The 18,999-nt window shown below is 33.9% G+C and overlaps 2 protein-coding genes and 1 long non-coding RNA gene across 3 annotated transcripts; all 3 read left to right on the top strand.

Annotated features, from left to right (window-relative positions):
* Positions 1-1,900: 1,900 nt before the first annotated feature.
* LOC149392005 (uncharacterized) lies at positions 1,901-3,176 on the top strand. The gene is made up of 2 exons (XM_089621325.1): positions 1,901-2,742; positions 2,828-3,176. Exons 1-2 carry the CDS (start codon positions 2,169-2,171, stop codon positions 2,890-2,892), a joined length of 639 nt encoding a protein of 212 aa, XP_089477451.1. The 5' UTR covers positions 1,901-2,168; the 3' UTR covers positions 2,893-3,176.
* A 2,971-nt stretch (positions 3,177-6,147) lies between these two features.
* LOC149392004 (uncharacterized) lies at positions 6,148-7,223 on the top strand. The gene is made up of 2 exons (XM_089620083.1): positions 6,148-6,721; positions 6,807-7,223. Exons 1-2 carry the CDS (start codon positions 6,148-6,150, stop codon positions 6,869-6,871), a joined length of 639 nt encoding a protein of 212 aa, XP_089476209.1. The 3' UTR covers positions 6,872-7,223.
* A 7,240-nt stretch (positions 7,224-14,463) lies between these two features.
* Positions 14,464-16,614, top strand: LOC149392003 (uncharacterized). Its single transcript, XR_016300322.1, has 2 exons — positions 14,464-14,644; positions 16,276-16,614. It is a non-coding gene; the product is annotated as an uncharacterized LOC149392003 (long non-coding RNA).
* Positions 16,615-18,999: the final 2,385 nt, after the last annotated feature.

Below are 18,999 nucleotides of genomic sequence, written 5' to 3'. Positions count from 1 at the left end.
AACCTGATTAACTAACCTGGAATCAAGCTAATGTATAAATCGGTTGATAAATATGTAAGTTAATCTAGTTTACTAAGGAAGTTAATTTGATCTGTTGGTAAATATGTTAGTTAATCTAGTTTACTAAGTAAGTTAACCTGAATAACTAACCTGGAATTAAGCAAATGTTTAAATCGGTTGGTAAATATGATAGTTAATCTAGTTTACTAAGTAAGTTAATCTGATTAACTAACCTAGAATCAAGTTAATCTTCAGGATCGGTTGGTAAATATGTATTCTATTTATACGTTGTTGTGGGGTTTAAAGCTTATGTCATCCCTTCCGATCAACATTTCATTCACCTTCCTCATCGCGAACTCTATCCCCACGCCGGGCGTCGCGTCCTCCACCGCTTCGGCGGCGGCGATCGTCGCCGCTGCCTCCTCCGCCACCATCCTGGCGGCTCCGGAGCCAGAGCCAATGGTCAAGGCTCGGAGAACCTCGTCGAGCTGCTGGCCGTGGCGATCGCCGGTGCGGTCGATGCGGTCGAAGCGCTCGTCGGCGGCTGATCTTCTCCATCTTCTGCGTGAGTTTGTAGTTCTTATAGACGTTGTAGCGGTTTGAACGGAGAGCCGTGTCGACGAGCTCGAGACCTTCGCGGAGGGTTTCGGAGAACCTGTCGAGCTGAGATTGCCGGAACTCCGGGAGCTCGACGCCGGAGAACTTGATCTCCTGTATGATTGGGAAGGTCTTAGCGATGGAGGCGTGGAAGTTCTCGACGACGGACTTGCGGAAGTAGGACTTGCGGAAGTAGGATTTACTGTTATATTTACCATAGAAACGAATGATTTACTCAATGGTTAATATGATTTACTTTCGGATTTTTAGTTCTCGATTTGTTCACGGAAATAATTAGTAAATCGTATTTACTGTTAGATTAACTAGTCATATTTACCATAGAAACGAATGATTTACTCAATGGTTAATATGATTTACTGTCGGATTTTTAGTCCACGATTGTTCACGGAAATAATTAGTAAATCGTATTTATTGTTAGATTAACTAGTCATATTTACCATAGAAACGAATGATTTACTCAATGGTTAATATGATTTACTGTCGAATTGTTAGTCCTCGATTATTCACGGAAATAATTAGTAAATCATATTTACCGTTAGATTAACTAGTCATCATCTCTGATACTTTTCCTGGTAGATTAACTACAAAATGTTACGGTAAATAAAATTTACTTTTGTTCTTGTTATGGTAAATAAGATTTACTGTTGTTCTTATTACGGTAAATAAAATTTATTGTTTTCTTGTTACGGTAAATAAGATTTACTATTGTTCTTGTTACGGTAAATAAGATTTACTATTATTCTTGTTACGACAAATAAGATTTAATGTAGTTTTTCTTATTGTTAATTAGATTTACTAATTTTTTTGTTATGGATGATATTATTTACTATGATAGTTAATAATATTAACCTAAGGGTATAATTGGAATATTGGAATGTTGTCGTGATAAATTGGCTATTTTCCTAAATATGTTAATTGTTTGGCTATAATTTTAAAGTAGGAGTGTCATTTTGGCTAGTTCTTTAGCCGACCCTAAAAAAATCTACGCAGAAATGTATATAACTTCTATATATACAAGCATATATTTATTAAAAAAAATCTAATACAATACACGCAGAAAAACTAAAAAATATATATAACCACAACTGTGATAAAATTTACAACAATTAGAATATAAAATATTCAAATTTACTATTAAAATCTTAATCCTTATAATATCAATGCTTTCCTTCGTCTGCAATAGCGTTAAAATCAATATAGAATTAATAATAAATAAATGTTTCCTTAACAAAATAGGAAAAAAAAAAAAAAAAAAAAAAAAGAAAAGCAAAGTGTCAACAAACCTGAAAGGATAGTTCTGGTCGCTAGATACGCCAAAATAATCCAATTAGAAGCCGACTTAAAACCCAAGTTCAGTCGAATTTTTAAAATAAAACAAAATAAAATATTCGATCAAATTTGTTGGATAGCTAGCTTTACAGTTACGCATAATAAACTATAAATACACGGTACCCCAAGAACTCAATAAAAAACGCAAACAGAGATTTCTCAGACCTCAAAATCTCTCCCCGCCCAGAAACACGATACACCACTTTTCCAACAAATCAGTTATGGCTGCTCTGAAACGCTCAGTCCAATCTTTCAGAATCCTCGAGATCGACCTGATCTCGGCCTTCGATCTCAACCCGCCGAAGGAAATCGCAGCCGGGAACGTCAACATCTACGCCGTCGTTTCGATAAACCCTAACCAGAAGTTCAGGTCTTGCGTCTCCAAATCCACCAACCCGAAGTGGAACGACAAGTTCGTGTTCATCGTCGACGACCACACTCTCAACTCTTTCAGCACCGCCGAGCTGATCGTGGAGCTCTACGGCGCCAGTGAGAAGAAGAAGGAGGACCAGCTTTTGGGGATTTCTAGGGCTTCGCTCTCAACCTTGACCATCAATTGTGGCCGCGACTATCGCTGCAGAGGATCGATCGGAGCGTTTAAGGCTTTGAACGTTCGTCTATCGGAAGGTCTTCATCGTCGTCACAGCGAAGGTGTTTTGCAACTCGGAGTCACGCTCTTGGAAGGCTTGGTTTGCAAGGCGATCAACGAGGCTCCGGTGATTGGATCACCGATCCACTGCAAAAAGATTGCCACCGGGAACAAGGTCGCCGATATGTTCGGACATTTGTTCGAAAGTAAGTAGACAATTTCTCTTTCAGCCATAGTTTGGATATTACTTTGTGAAAGTTTTGTATTTATTTTTGGCGCCACTTATTGCAGAGGATAGAACGCGGTTCCTAGAACAACTGTGTTTGAAGACCCGAGTGCTCTTTTTCCCTCTCTAGAGATGTTTGAGAGGTTTTTAGTGAGGCTCGGTTGCAATGGTAAGCCTCCAAAGGGAGAGTTTAGGCTTGACTTTGTGGAGGTTACCCTCAGAGTCCGAGTCGGAGTCGGAGTCAGAGTCAGAGTCAGAGTCGGCGTCCGAGTAGAGAAGACATTTTCCCACAGTTATTAGTTTGGGCAGTGTTTGTGATTTATGTAATATATTTAATCCAAAGCATACATTGTTTGTACATATTACATTATTTATGCGAATTGAATCAAAAATAGCCATACAGATGATAGAAGTTTAGCAGGTGCCAACCTAGTTGGGATGTGTTGGAACTTCTTGATGTTTGATGTATTTGTTACTATTTCTGTGCGTCAATATTTCTTAGTTTTTCTTACTTTGATGTTTGATGTTTGACATACATGTATGATGGATGAACTGGAAATGGTTTGATGTGTTGTTTTGTATCCTTGCCAATATCGCTCTAGCACCTATGTCTTCTAGGAAAAGAACGAATAATGAAGATTTGATAGCATCTCATATGTATGTAAACAATTTGATGAATGAAAAACTGATTTCGATCAAAGGAAGAGTTTCTATTACTTGGAGAAGAAGATCAGTACAAAATATTATTCAAAGTGAGCTTAGTAGAAATATGCAAAATGCAGACAAGTTAAAGGGTTTTCTGAGCCGTGTAATGCAATCTGATTCAGTTTAAAAAAGAAAAATTGTAGTATGATAAATATGTATAACAAAAAAAATGCTGCGCAATGTTAGATTTATCTTTTTCTATTGAAATTAGCAAGAAAATTGGCTAGAATGAATTTGGGTTCAACTGAATGATCTTTCTTTTTCAGTTTACAGTTTTGAGTTTTTTCTAGTTCTGGTTTCACAATGCACAGACATTTAGGCGATAGTCGTGTTTTGGCCCGTGTGTGATTATATCACGTTCAAATTTGTACCTGTTGGCCTACAGGTATGTTCTTTTTAGAGGCTTCTTTTTCAAAAGATTTGTGATTTCAAAATATATCGAAAATGTTGTTCCTCAAATATTTAGGACGATATTGCCATTCAATATACAGTTTTCAGTATACATTATACATTCTCTGTATAAATTATCAATATATATGTAATCAGTATACATCTATAAAACATTTGAATAATATATATTGGTTGAACTTTATTTCACATTTTAAATGTGCATAAACATACATGTATAATACACTTATAGTATTGTATATAAAAAAAATTAAAGTGACAACAATGACATCGTTTAAAAAAAGGTTAATAACGGAAAAAATATCTAATGTTTACCCAAATAATACTTAAATACCTTTTTTTCGCCGATAATAATACTTAATATTTCGTTTTAGTTACGCCGTAAGTACTTCATCTGTTAAGTTGGATGGAAACATACGTGGTAGCCTCTAATTTGATGAAAAATTAATATTTTTTTCTTAAAATTAGTTCAATATATATATATATATATATATAATACAAAAAAAAAAAAAAAAAAAAAAAAAACTCACACCTCAACCTCATGAATATACAAAAAAAATAAAAAAACCTTCAAACTAATTAAACATTTCTTATATCAGTATATAATACAAAAACTTTAATAACTATATTTTTTAAAACTAGTAAAGATTAATTATATTAATTTATAACACAAAAAAATTATTATGAACTTTTTTAAAAAATGATTAAACGTTTAATATATCATTTTATAATACAAAACATATAATAACTTTTTTTAACAATAGTAAAATATTTCTTATAATATTTTTTGTATTAGTGAAGAAATATATTTTTTTCTTCATTTTTTTTTTTGCAGTAAACAATGATATGATAAATGTTTGTTTAGTTTTAAAAAGAATTGATAATTTGTATATATTAATGAGGAGATTTTTTTCCTTTTTAATTTTATGTATTATAAAATGATATAATTAATGTTGAATTAATTTTAAGAAAAAAATATTAATTTTTCATTAGATCAAAAGCTGTTACGTTTTTTTCCATCCAACTTAACCGATGAAATATCTACTGCGCACAAAAACGTAACATTAGCTATTATTGCTAACGCAAAAAAAAAAAAAAAAAAATTGACACTTCATTAGACACACGAGCTATATTTGATATAAAACGATTGCGCATGCTAACTTTTGCGATAACTTTTTAAACCACAATAGCACATGTAATTTCCAACAATATTATTTTAAAAAATCGAAACCCATCATAAAGAATAGCTATCATAGGTTTTCCTTCGAAATAAAAGATACATTAAATAGACGGTTATGATTTGTAGTTAGCCAAGCCATGCATTTGCACACAAGATTAATGCAAAGGATAAAACTATGCGGTTTTTCTTGAACCGCGGGAAACCGGAAGTAATTCGCTAGAAACCACAAATTACCGAGAAAACTACGGTTTCTACGGGTCCGTTTTTGACACAGCCTAGAACAAATATTATCAAAACTAAGGTATTTGTCTATTTACCACACACAAAATTTTATAGAGAAGCGACTTTTGCGGATAAAGAAACCAAACCATCAAGAGATAATGTGCTAAAAACACTAGGTAACTATGAGCTTTGTTCATATTTCGACCAGGCAACACCCCCAACTTTTTTAAATTTATTATGGAATTGTTATAAGTAAGCTTAATTTTGAGTTTATTAAGCTTATGCAGAATATGATCTTTAATTTCCGTAGTTCAAAAAAATCTACGCAGAAATGTATATAATTCTATATATACAAGCATATATTTATTTAAAAAAATCTAATACAATACACGCAGAAAAACTAAAAAAATATATATAACCACAAATGTGATAGAATTTACAACAATTAGAATATAAAATATTCAAATTTACTATTAAAATCTTAATCCTTATATCCTTATAATATCAATGCTTTCCTTCGTCTGCAATAGCGTTAAAATCAATATAGAATTAATAATAAATAAATGTTTCCTTAACAAAATTGGAAAAAAAAAAAGAAGTGAACCTGAAAGGATATTTCTGGTCGCTAGATACGCCAAAATAATCCAATTAGAAGCCGACTTAAAACCCAAGTTCAGTCGAATTTTTAAAATAAAACAAAATAAAATATTCGATCAAATTTGTTGGATAGCTAGCTTTACAGTTACGCATAATAAACTATAAATACACGGTACCCAAGAACTCAATAAAAAACGCAAACAGAGATTTCTCAGACCTCAAAACCTCTCTCCGCCCAGAAACACGATACACCACTTTTCCAACAAATCAGTTATGGCTGCACTGAAACGCTCAGTCCAATCTTTCAGAATCCTCGAGATCGACCTGATCTCGGCCTTCGATCTCAACCCGCCGAAGGAAATCGCCGCCGGGGACGTCAACATCTACGCCGTCGTTTCGATAAACCCTAACCAGAAGTTCAGGTCTTGCGTCTCCAAATCCACCAACCCGAAGTGGAACGACAAGTTCGTGTTCATCGTCGACGACCACACTCTCAACTCTTTCACCACCGCCGAGCTGGTCGTGGAGCTCTACGCCGCCAGTGAGAAGAAGAAGAAGGACCAGCTTTTGGGGATTTCTAGGGTTTCGCTATCAACCTTGACCATCAATTGTGGCCGCGACTATCGCTGCAGAGAATCGATCGGAGCGTTTAAGGCGTTGAATGTTCGTCTATCGGAAGGTCTTCATCGTCGTCACAGCGAAGGTGTTTTGCAACTCGGAATCACGCTCTTGGAAGGCTTGGTTTGCAAGGCGATCAACGAGGCTCCGGTGATTGGATCACCGATCCACTGCAAAAAGCTTACCGCCGGGAACAAGGTCGCCAATATGTTCGGACACTTGTTCGAAAGTAAGTAGAAGATTTCTCTTTCGGCCATACTTTGGATATTACTTTGTGAAAGTTTTGTATTTATTTTTGGCGCCACTTATTGCAGAGGATAGAACGCGGTTCCTAGAACAACTGTGTTTGAAGACCCGAGTGCTCTTTTTCTCTCTCTAGAGATGTTTGAGAGGTTTTTACTGAGGCTCGGTTGCAATGGTAAGCCTCCAAAGGGAGAGTTTAGGCTTGACTTTGTGGAGGTTACCCTCAGAGTACGAGTCAGAGAGTCAGAGTCGGCATCGGATTCGTCGGAGTCGGAGTAGAGTAGACATATTCCCAGAGTTGTTAGTCTGGGCAGTTGTTTTGATTCATGTAATATATTTAATCCAAAGCATACATTGTTTGTACATATTACATTATTTACATGAACTGAATCAAAGATAGTCATACAGATGATAGAAGTTTTAGCAGGTGCCAACCTAGTTGGGATGTGTTGGAATTTCTTGATGTTTGATGTATTTGTTACTATTTCTGTGCGTCAATATAAAAAATTTGAATATATATTATAGCAAATTAAAGCAGCAAAATGTGTTGGACGAAACTGGGTATCTGTCCCAATTACCAATTGAGAGAATTGGGGTAAGGTTTAGAGGAATTTTTTTATATGTGCAGTAAATCTAGGTCAATGCTGTATAAAACTTTAATAATCAACCAAATCATCTAAAGACACAAAGTACGCAACACTGAAAGAAAATTTCTTAGTGCTTCTGAATCAGCAATGACACTATGGTAAATCAACGCTGAAGCAACTGTAAAAGAGCATACATACCTTGTCTTTGCTCATAGACTCGAATAGTACTTGCAAGCGAAATTGTTAAAAATCACCATTAATTCTGCAAATTTCATTTACCATATTAATTAGAACACACAATCTAGAGCTTATTAATAAAGTACTAAAATTCCGTTCTGCATAGAATTCATAGTCATGAATATAAATAAATAAGCCAAGGCCTGTAATTTCATCTCAACCATATTTATGTTTGACCATCCTAACAAACATGTATCAGACTTGAAGAAAGCTAGTAAAACTCCCAAGAGTCTTTGATGGCATCAAGTCTTCATACGAGCTCAATATAATCAAAAGATTGATCTCAACATTAACAAGGAAGCAAAGCAAGCAAGAATTTTAATTTTGACCAATTACCCAAACTCATAAGATAAAGCCAAAACTACTAAACTCAAAAGTATAGTCAACGAAATAATATTGCAGTCAATTTGAGAGCTAAATACATAACACCAATCTAATAAATAAATAAAGATAAATTTCATTTTATAGACCTAAAAATTAACAAAATATCGAGATTTGACCTCATACTTTAAAAATATCTAAAAATTGACTTTTGTCCCAATTTCGGACACAAATACCCTTTTCAACAAATACACTCATTTCACTTTCACTCTCTATCTTCTCAATCCCTCATTCGATCTTTCACCCTCGATTCCGACAAGATATAACTAAATTCGATGAGATACGAGGGAATCCGACGAGCTATGATAACCTAGAATGACAAAGGTTCACTTTGACTTTTTTCACTTAAAATACCCAAAAAGTATGAATTTTATCGTATAACATCGTACATTATCGTATGGTATCGTACACTATCGTATATTATCGTACATTATAACACAATTTCATTTATATGAATTTTATCGTACATTATAATTATAATGTATCGTATTATATCGTACACTATCGTACAACATCGTATATTATCGTACGTTATAATTATAATGTACGATATTATACGATGTCGTACGATAGTGTACTATATAATACGATGTCGTACGATAGTGTACGATATGATACGATACATTATAATTATATTGTATGGTAAAATTCATACAAATTATAATGTACATTATAATTATAACGTACGATAATATACGATGTCGTACGATAGTGTACGATATAATACGATGACATACGATACATTATAATTATAATGTATGATAAAATTCATACAAATGAAATTGCGTTATAATGTACGATACCGTACGATAATGTACGATGTTATCCGACACAGGTTTTCGCAGTGATGTAAAAAAACGGAATGAGACTATTAAGTCTTATCAGATCAGTTCATAAAACCGAACCTCAACCAGAACTCAAACATCTCAATCCTCATTTTTCAAATTCTTGGACCAAATATTCCTCAGATAAGAAAACTTCTTTACCTTGACGAACTCATCAGAAATCGAGCTACAATTCAAACTTCAATCCCAAAACCCTAATTTTCTCTTTTTAAATTCAAAGAGAAGAAGACTTCAAGTAGATATTTGAGTGATTTTCAAGTCCTATAGATTGACAATGACTAGAGCTTTAGACCATCCACATCCCATCTCTATTTTTTATCTCTATTTTACATATTTACATCAGTGAACAATATTTTTTATTTGCACTCCATCTTTATTTTACATCTTCTTCAAAGAATATTCTAAGTATATAATCTCTCACTATAATTTTTTATAATTGAGTTTTAACTCATTATTGTTTTTATATATTAAAAATTTTACTAACACCATTAATTTTGTTCATATTAGTCCAAATATATATATATATATATATATATATATATATATATTATTAATAATATATCCGAAAATTAAAAAAAATTATTCATTAACTGCACAAATATGACAATACATTAATTGAAAATAGAGTACATAAATTAAAATATTACATTTCATAATAAAATAAAATAAAAACACACCACAACATAAGTAAATGCATTATTCATTAATTGTCTATTTAGTATTGTGACTTAAGTTTTTTAATTATGTAATTTTTAAATGTCTTGATATTTTTTTAATTATCTATGTAAAATATTGTGATTTCCATTGTAGTAATTTAATTTTATTTTTTCAAGTATGAGTTGTTTTTTAATTAATAATTTTTAGAATACACTAATTTACAAATAAATACATAATACATATAAGTATTAAATTGTAGTTATATATTAAATTTTGGGCTAATAATATAATTTTTAAAAGTTTTGGGCAAATATAGAGATGGAATAGTGTATCAAGAATGGAGATATATTTGAAGATGCATTGCATCTCTATCTCTATCTCTATCTTCATTATACATATGCATTGTGGATGGTCTTTAAATGATACCAAACTTGCTTGTCAGAAGTTGCTAAGTGCCATGAAAGTTTGCTGGAGAGGAACTGAGGAACTACGTCCTTCTAGTGAGTTCTGCCGAGCAAATTTTTTTAAATTAGACTAAATATTTTTAAAAATATTATACATGAACATCTTATTTAAGAAATTTTTCCAAATAAACTTTTGTTCCTATTTCACGTAAAAATACTCCACATTCCATTTAAACTTGATTTTTCTTTTTTATTTAAAAAAATTATTTCAAACTTTATTATTGAAAAAAATATTGAATTTTATTCAAATTATCGGAAATTCATTGAACAAAATATAAGACTAGGTTTTATTTTTATTTATCTTACTAGTTGTAACTCAACAAATAATTTGCAACCGCATAGTTATCCTTACGATGTTAAGCATTCAAATTCGGTACTAGAAACTGTTTATTTGGTCAACAAAATCTGTAATTCAGAATTAATCGGTCTAAAAAATCTATAATTCGATATCAATTGGTTACAAACCTCAAATATTGTTGATCGATCAACCACAAATTTTTTAGAATTGGACATGAAATTTTGAGAATTTGTGATGAATCGATTATGAAATTTTGAGAATTCGTGACCGAGTTCATAAGGGCATAAGAGACTTTTCACAATTCATTTTCCGTAAAATTTAAATTTTGGTAAAGTATTCTTGAAACGGTAATATTTAAGTAAATATCCCAAATTTTGAGCAAAAAAATATATATACACCAAGGAAAAAAATGCCGTTTTCGTTGCCGTTTCGAGCCTCCTGATTTACGGAAAGTCGTCATGCCGATGGAATTTCCAACGGAAAAATTGTGGAAATGGGCAAGTAAAATGCCGTTTTCAAATGCCGATTTCCATGGAAAACCGACGTGCCGACGGATAACCGAACGGAAATAATGTGGCGAAACAAACACATAAATATATATATTTTTAAATGTAGTTCAAATTTAAAACACTTCAAATCATACATATCTAGCATAAATGTTCCATTTGTTCATGAAATAAATATGTTTCACAACCATATAGTTACAATATTAAAAAAAAAATATCAATAGAATCCCGATGGACGTCCCGGTTGGATAAAACTCGGTTGGTTTTCTTGAAGTTCAAATTTATTTCAACATGTCAAACATTTCTATTCAAAGTTCAAACTAATTTCATTTCAATTCAAAACGTAACAATTTCAATATATCAATAAATTCATACACTGAAGTCTTAAATAATTTCATTTCTAGCATATACAAGATACAAATTAAACACATAAACTTACTTAAAAAAAGAAATAAAACTTGAACTTCGGTTTTTTCAGTCGCCGGAAAATTCAAGGTTCGCCGGAAAAAATGGTGTTTCGCCGGAAAATTTCAAGGTTCGTCGGAATTTCACCAAAAAATCTGGAAAAAATATATACGATAGATCGTCACATTACAAACAACTTTCATGAAGAGGATTATATGAAAAAAAATCAAATTACTCAAGAAATTGAAGGTGCAAGTTTCAGAAGAGAAATTTCATTTTCTAGACTCAAAAGTTATGGAAATATCTCAATTAGACCCGCTAGTTAAAAAATATCCAAAATTGGACTTTTGTACCAATTTTGGACGAAAATACCCTTAATTAAAAAATAAACCCTCTCTCCATCTCTTTCATTCTCACTCTCATTTTCTCTCCACACCAAAGAACACCAAATCCGACGTGAGCCCCATTCCGACGCCCAACCACACCAAATCCGACGAGTTCCAACGCCCACCACACCAAATTCGACCGAATTGGAGGTTAATTTTTTTTTTATTTTTTTTAAGGTTGATTTGAATGAGATTTAGAGGTGATTTTTTTTTTTTTTTTTTAAAACTGGGAATTTCCGATGAAGATCATCGGAATCCATCGGATTCCGACCGAAATCGATGGATTCCGATGGTCTTCATCGGAAATTTCCGATGGATTCCGACGAAGACCATCGGAATCCATCGGATTCGGTCGGAATCCGATGGATTCTGATGATCTTCATCGGAAATTCCCAGTTTAAAAAAAAAAAAAAAAATTCACCTCCAAATATGGATTCCGACACGTTCCGACGAGTTCCGATGGATTCCGACACGTTCTGACGAGTTCCGAAACCCTCAAAAACTATGGAATTTTTTTCAAAAACGATGCGAAACCCTCAAAATCGAAGCTAAACATATACCAAAATTCCTAAAAAAAAAAAAAAATTCGAAAGTTCTAATCCTAGCGCAAACAATTCGAAAGTGACAAGAATTGTGATGAAGATGATTTGAAAATGAGAGAAGAATATGAGTTATTTTGAATTAAGGGTATTTTCATCCAAAATTGGTACAAAAGTCCAATTTTAGATATTTTTTAACTAGCGGGTCTAATTGAGATATTTCCATAACTTTTGGGTCTAGAAAATGAAATTTCTCTTTCAGAATCTAGGGTTATCAAAACGACTTGGAAATTCCTTCAAATCGGAGGAAATTCGTCGACATCTTGGCATCGTTTGACAAAGCTTTGTTTTAAAAAAAAACGCTTTTAGTTTCAGTTTTTGGAAAAAACTGTTTTTTTTAACTGATAGGTGTTTGGTAAACTGTTTATAAAACAGTTGTTGCTGGTAACAAAAGCTGATTTTGCGTTTGGTAAAATAAATGTATTATAGTAAAAAGACTAAAATAGACATAAAATAAATATTTAACAGTGTTATGGATAATCACGTGAGGATATTAAAGTAATTTTATATCAAATACAAAAACGCTTTTTCTAAAAGCTAAGATTCGTAGCTTTTGTGACTCATGTACAATTTTTAAAATCGCTTTTGAAATTTTTTCTAAAAACTGTTTTACCAAACAGTAATATTGCAGTTTAGTTTTTGCTAACAGCAAAAACAGGCTTAAAAAAGCTGTTCCAAACACACCCCTTGTTGATTTATATCTTGAGCGTGACGAAAATGGTGGAAACTCGTCGATCGCCGTCGAATTCCTCCGACACCCACGTTCTATCCTTCACAGCCGCGAGTTTTTTTTTTTTTTTTTTTCTTTTCCTTCGAATTTCCTGGATATGAAGATGGTTTTATACACAAAATGGAACGACATCAACCGGCATTAAACGACAGTTCTTGGAAATTCCAGCGACATCACACATGGAAACGACATATGTCTCTTCCGCTCGCCGTTGACCCATGGAAATTAGGGATGGCAACGGGTACGGGTAAGGCCGGGTACACCTATTCCGTTACCCGTACCCGTTATAATTTTTTACCCGTTACCCGGACCCGTTTACTCGGATTTTGAGACGGGCCGGGTAACGGGGATACCCGTCGGGTAAACGGGTTAAAAATGTTGGACCCGTTACCCGTTTACCCGGTTTAAAAAAAAGGTAGCGGGTCGGGTAGACCCGCTTACCAGTTTATAAAATAAAAATCTATCAACAATATAAAGTTTAAAAATAATATATCATCTTTAGGTAAACATATGATTTATTATATTTTTTAAAAACAATGTTTAAAATAAATCATCTAATTATGTAAACATATGATTTATTATATTTTTAAATATTTAAAAGTTAACGGGTCGGGTCCCGGGTAACCGGGTACGGGATGACTATTCCGTTACCCGTACCCGGACTCGTTAAAACCTTAACGGGTATTACCCGTTTACCCAAAAAGAACGGGTATTACCCGACCCGAATAAATCGGGTAACGGGTCGGAACGCGGATAACGGGTCAAATTGCCATCCCTAATGGAAATGGAATTTTCAGCCGAAATTCCGGGAAATTCGCCGGCATTTAGTTCCTTGATATACACAAAACAAAACCGAAAAATATAGAGCATGGCTTCGTGTCACTTTACTTCATTGCTCTCTCTCCGCGCACAGCACACGCGATTTCCCGCACGTGTTATAAAACCGATACTGTCGGTCGGTCACCGGGTATTGAAGAACCATAAACAGACGAGAGACGTGATGACATGGGTCTCCACTAACGACAAATAATATTTTAATAAAGAAATGCACGCTCAACCATAATAGGACACGTGTACAACAACGACCGGTTGTATTGAATTGTTTACTCGATCCGGACAAAAGCCAACGGACTGGAAAATACGTGGCGGTCGTTGGCCAGGCCTTCCCATCCAGGTGGGTCCCGCGCTCGGCAACTAAAAGAAATATAAAAACGACCAACCGAGTTAAATAAAATCAGAATAAGATAATCCCCTTCACACAAGTTACACAACAACGTGGACAAGAAGAAGAACACTGAGGAAATTGCAAAGAACAAAAAAAAAAAAAAAAACTAAATCTCTCAATTCCGGCGAGAAGAAGAAAGAGAGCGAGTGAAGAATCAGAGAGCCAAAAAGAAGGTTTGTTTGGTTCGTTATTAGTTGCTAATTTTTATATTGTTGTGTAATATATATTTGTTAATTTATTATTTTCTTCTTGTTGGAGGTGATATTTTATTATTATTTCGCGATTTGGTGCTTTAATAATTGCTTATTGTATTCGATGTCACCATTGAGTATAATAGGAATATTTATATTCCGATTCCTTTTGTGATTTGGTATTGTTATAAAATTGGGCATTACTGATATACAGGTTCGGTGAAGAAGGCAATAAAATTAAAAGCCCTATATATTTGTGGCTCTGCTTCTTCACATATTGTTTGGGAGTGAAATTATGGAGAAGATCTCCGGTGGAACGGCGTGGTGGCCAAAGGTAGCTTTTCCGGCGCGCAGAGTCTGGAACGGCGTCGCTTCTCGCCTCGGGATTCGCAAACGCGGTTAGTCTCTCATCACTCTCTCATCAATATGTGTATTTATCATATATATATATATAAATACAATATTAGGGGTGGAGTTAGAATTTAAACTGAGGAGGCCGGGCGTATTTGATAAAAAAAAAAAAAAAAAAAAAAATCAGAGGGGAAAAATATGAAGAAAACATAAAAATTTGGGATAAAAATAATAAAATCGATCTAATTGTATTTGGACGAAATTGATGGGAATAAAGTTTTGTTCAACTCTAGTCTGCTTTTTCAGTTTGAATTTTTTATTTTTTGGCCGATGGGTTTTTCACGCCGTTAATAATCCGATATTATTTAAGATGTTTGTAGGTGGTTAGTCTTAGTCATGTCATGTTGTTGCATATTTTATATTTTATTTTTCAGTACTTTAGTTATTTTAATATTTAGGTAGATTTTTTTGATCGGAATATTTAGATAGATTAGATTAGAGGTCTTGCAATTGGAAGAGATTAATCGATCTAATTGTATTTGGAAGAAATTGATGGAATAAAGTTCTGATCATTCTCGACTGCTTTTCAAGTCTTCACTTTGTTAATAATGCGATATTCAAGAAGTTTGTAAGTGGTTAGTACTTAGTCCTAGTCATGTAGTCATTTTTTATAATATTTTTTTAATGCGTTAGATATTTTAATATTTAGATTATATTAGAGGTCTTGAAAAATCGGAAGCTTGATTAATTAATAATAATAGTTATAGTGGTTGGCGATTAGCTGTGCGACTGTGAATGTGATTGAGGAACTTTGTTGTCGTGTCTCGCATATTGTTGTGTTTCATATTTTATTTTAACGCATAGTATAAAATTTAAAAGAGTCAATAGCTCATGAAACGGGTATTAAATTATTTCTGTTGGATTTGATTCAATTGCCTTGTCTTTCCACGGCTGATTTTTATAGAGCACACAAACCACGACTGAAATTATATATAAAAAGGGCTAAAAATATTTTCCTGAATTTTATTTCTTTCTAATAAGAGATTTTTAAATCCTAAACAGGTTCTGTATTGAATGCCAATGATTCGTAAACTTTTTGACCCTTGGCTGCCAAAAAAAAAAATTTGTTACGTGATAATAATAGCTACTAATTAATTAGTTAGATTGCATTCATAAATATATAAAACAAATAAATAAAATAAAATTAATTTTCGATTAGCTGTGCGACTGTGAATGTGATTGAGGAACTTTGTTGTCGTGTCTCGCATATTGTTGTGTTTCATATTTTATTTTAACGCATAGTATAAAATTTAAAAGAGTCAATAGCTCATGAAACGGGTATTAAATTATTTCTGTTGGATTTGATTCAATTGCCTTGTCTTTCCACGGCTGATTTTTATAGAGCACACAAACCACGACTGAAATTATATATAAAAAGGGCTAAAAATATTTTCCTGAATTTTATTTCTTTCTAATAAGAGATTTTTAAATCCTAAACAGGTTCTGTATTGAATGCCAATGATTCGTTAACTTTTTGACCCTTGGCTGCCAAAAAAAAAAATTGTTACATGATAATAATAGCCTACTAATTAATTAGTTAGATTGCATTCATAAATATATAAAATAAATAAAAAAATAAAATTAATTTTCGTGTGTGCATATTTTGTGTGAATAATAGGAAACCTGAAACGCGACGTCCAGGCTTGTCAGTACGAGGACGTGCAAATAATGTGGGAAATGCTTCAGAGAAACGAGAGCGATCAATCAATGGGAAAAAAGAGCGATGACCGCCTCTTTTGGAGGTTCTTTTGGTGGGCCCACCCACAGCGTCTCTCGGAGGAAAAATAAAAATAAAAATAAATAATAGGGTTCTAAATATCTGAGATGATCTGCTGATCTCCTATAGCTGCTTGTAGATACATGACTGAATAAAGTTTCTCTTGACTTTGATGCTTTTGTTATGTGTGTCCATGCTTTTGTTTCCGTGAAATAAAGGTTTCTTTGTGACATCCTTAAATATGCGTGTTTTGGCAAAAAAATGGTTTGATCTAGATTCATTTGCAAGCGCTTTCAGTTATACCAATATAATCTTCATATTCAGAGCAAAAAAAAAATATAATCTTCATACGAATTGATAGTTTACGAGATTGTGTTTGTGCAATCTTTTCTGGGTAGTGGCCGTGGGTGACTCGTATATGAATATGATCTCATCTTTATGTATAAATTTTAGTTTTTGCAGGGTTGGATTTCAGTTTTATTCCGTACCAAACTGTTGAATCAATCGAGTTTTTTAGCATAGGGTGTACAAATTTATCAAGAATAACATCATCCAAAAGAAATTCGTCAAGATTTTTTAGAATGTTTTTTTATTATTAAAATACATACTATATAATTCACATGTAAAAATAAATAAATTAATACTTGAGATCCAAATGATTAATACGAATTCACAAATCATTCAAAAATAAATAAAATAGTCTTGTAGGACATAAATTCGAAGAACAATCTATTTTCAAAAAATTAGGAAAATAGCCAATTTAAACGTTTGACATTGTTAAATAGCCAACGTTTGGTAAATTTTAAGTAAATAACCACGTTCAGACGTAAATCTTATGTAAATGATCAACATTTAGTATATGAAACTGGCTATTTACATAAGATTTACGTCTGAAATTGGCTATTTACTTAAAATTTACCAAACGTTGGCTATTTAACAATGTCAAATGTTTAAATTTTCTATTTTCCTAATAGACCCATCTATTTTTAATATGTAGGAACAACAATTACCCATATTAGTATATTAATTAGATGAAAATTTCATATAAGTCTTAGATGAAGAAGGTAAGCACGAATACATCGAACATCACTTCTCACTCTCACGGTCTTACCCCATTCATTTGTGCAATTTTTTTTTTTATGCCTATAGAATCTTTGGCGTCACCTAAATTGTCAAAAAAAAAAAAAAATCAGACTTGCTGACAACAATAGGGAGAAAATAATATTTAAAAAATTAAGGAAAATTTTGGTTGATGTAATAGGTATCAAGTATAATCTTATAAGATTTTTTTTTCCAAAGACTTGGCACGTGGGATATTTTAGGTTTTGATTTCAAACACATATTATTCAAAGAACACTTTTGTCCACTTTGAGGTAACTAAGTAATTTCACTTTGTGATTAATATATCACCGATCTACGAACATACAAATCTATAAAATAAAATAAAAAATATTATGTATCAGCATGCTGACAATGTTAATACACTCAAATAAAGTGAAACCCACACATGGGAGTACTATTGACATGTCAGCGCGCTGTTAAATATCTATGTTTTTTTTTTTTTTTTTTGAGAAAACAGGTCTCCGACCTTAGATATCATTAGGCATTTCCGCCAAAACTCGCTCTTGTAAATCAAGAGGAGGCAAAGAGTTCCAGATTACATCCGAGGCAAAATAAAGAGCTTTCTTGGCAAGGATATGAGCAATAGAGTTACAGTTACGTGGAATAAAAACCACTTTACACCAGCAAAAAGTGCTCATAATGCTAAAAATGTCCACCAAAACAAGACCAACTTCCGTCGGCGGCGCCGTAGTAGCATGAATAAATTTCACCATCGTCTCGCAGTCCGATTGCACCAACACCCGCTTGAACCCTCGAGTTAGAGCTTCTTCAAGTCCTCGCCGAATCGCCACCGCTTCCGAAATCAAGGGCGTGTAACTTCGGTGTAGCGGAGCACTGTAGGAAAGGAGAACAACACCAAAAGAATTCCGGAAAATACCTCTCACTCCGCCATTCCCGCCGTTGCTCCCGGTCGCCGCGTCAACACTTACCGCCACGATGTCCGGAGGAGGATGAGGCCACCGGGGCTTTTGGTGGGGAGCAGCCCGAGTAACGTTTGGGCAACCGGACACACTTCGGAACTCACCAAGGAACCCAATGGCATCGTTGATGATATCGGCCGGAGAGCCCACCGGTGTGTGATGTATCATTTTATTCCGGCGATTCCACACCCCCCAAAGAACCATAGCGAGGAGCTCAACCTCTTGAGTAGGTAGAGTCGAGGTAAGGTGCATGAGGAGATCGAGAGTCTCCCCACAAAAGTTGTTCTTGATCATCTTCCACCAACCAAGAGATTTCCACACCATGATGCTTTCCCGACATTCCCAAAGAGCGTGGTAGGTAGATTCCTTACCTTTTGGGCACCGAGGACAAGAGGGGTCAACCATCATACCCCGTTTCGCGAGATTACCGACGGTAGGGATCCAATCCTTCGCCACTCTCCAAAGGAACATACGAACCTTCGGCGGCACCCGGAGCTTCCAAACACGCCCCCACCAATCCTCCACATCTCGAGATGAGGAGGGACCCGCCACACACCACGAGTCGCTCGCAACCCGATACCCG

This window comes from Urtica dioica, chromosome 7 (assembly GCF_054948205.1).
Source record: "Urtica dioica subsp. dioica isolate 48M chromosome 7, U.dioica_male_clone48M_v1_H2, whole genome shotgun sequence".
NCBI lineage: Eukaryota > Viridiplantae > Streptophyta > Magnoliopsida > Rosales > Urticaceae > Urtica > Urtica dioica.
The sequence above is the reverse complement of the archived record's forward strand: the minus strand, read 5'-3'. Positions and strand labels throughout refer to the sequence as shown.

Coding starts and splice junctions, on each gene's coding strand:
- LOC149392005 (XM_089621325.1), top strand. CDS start 2,169: ATGGCTGCTCTGAAACGCTCAGTCCAATCTTTCAGAATCCTCGAGATC. Junction 2,743..2,827: donor GTTCGGACATTTGTTCGAAA/GTAAGTAGACAA, acceptor CACTTATTGCAG/AGGATAGAACGCGGTTCCTA.
- LOC149392004 (XM_089620083.1), top strand. CDS start 6,148: ATGGCTGCACTGAAACGCTCAGTCCAATCTTTCAGAATCCTCGAGATC. Junction 6,722..6,806: donor GTTCGGACACTTGTTCGAAA/GTAAGTAGAAGA, acceptor CACTTATTGCAG/AGGATAGAACGCGGTTCCTA.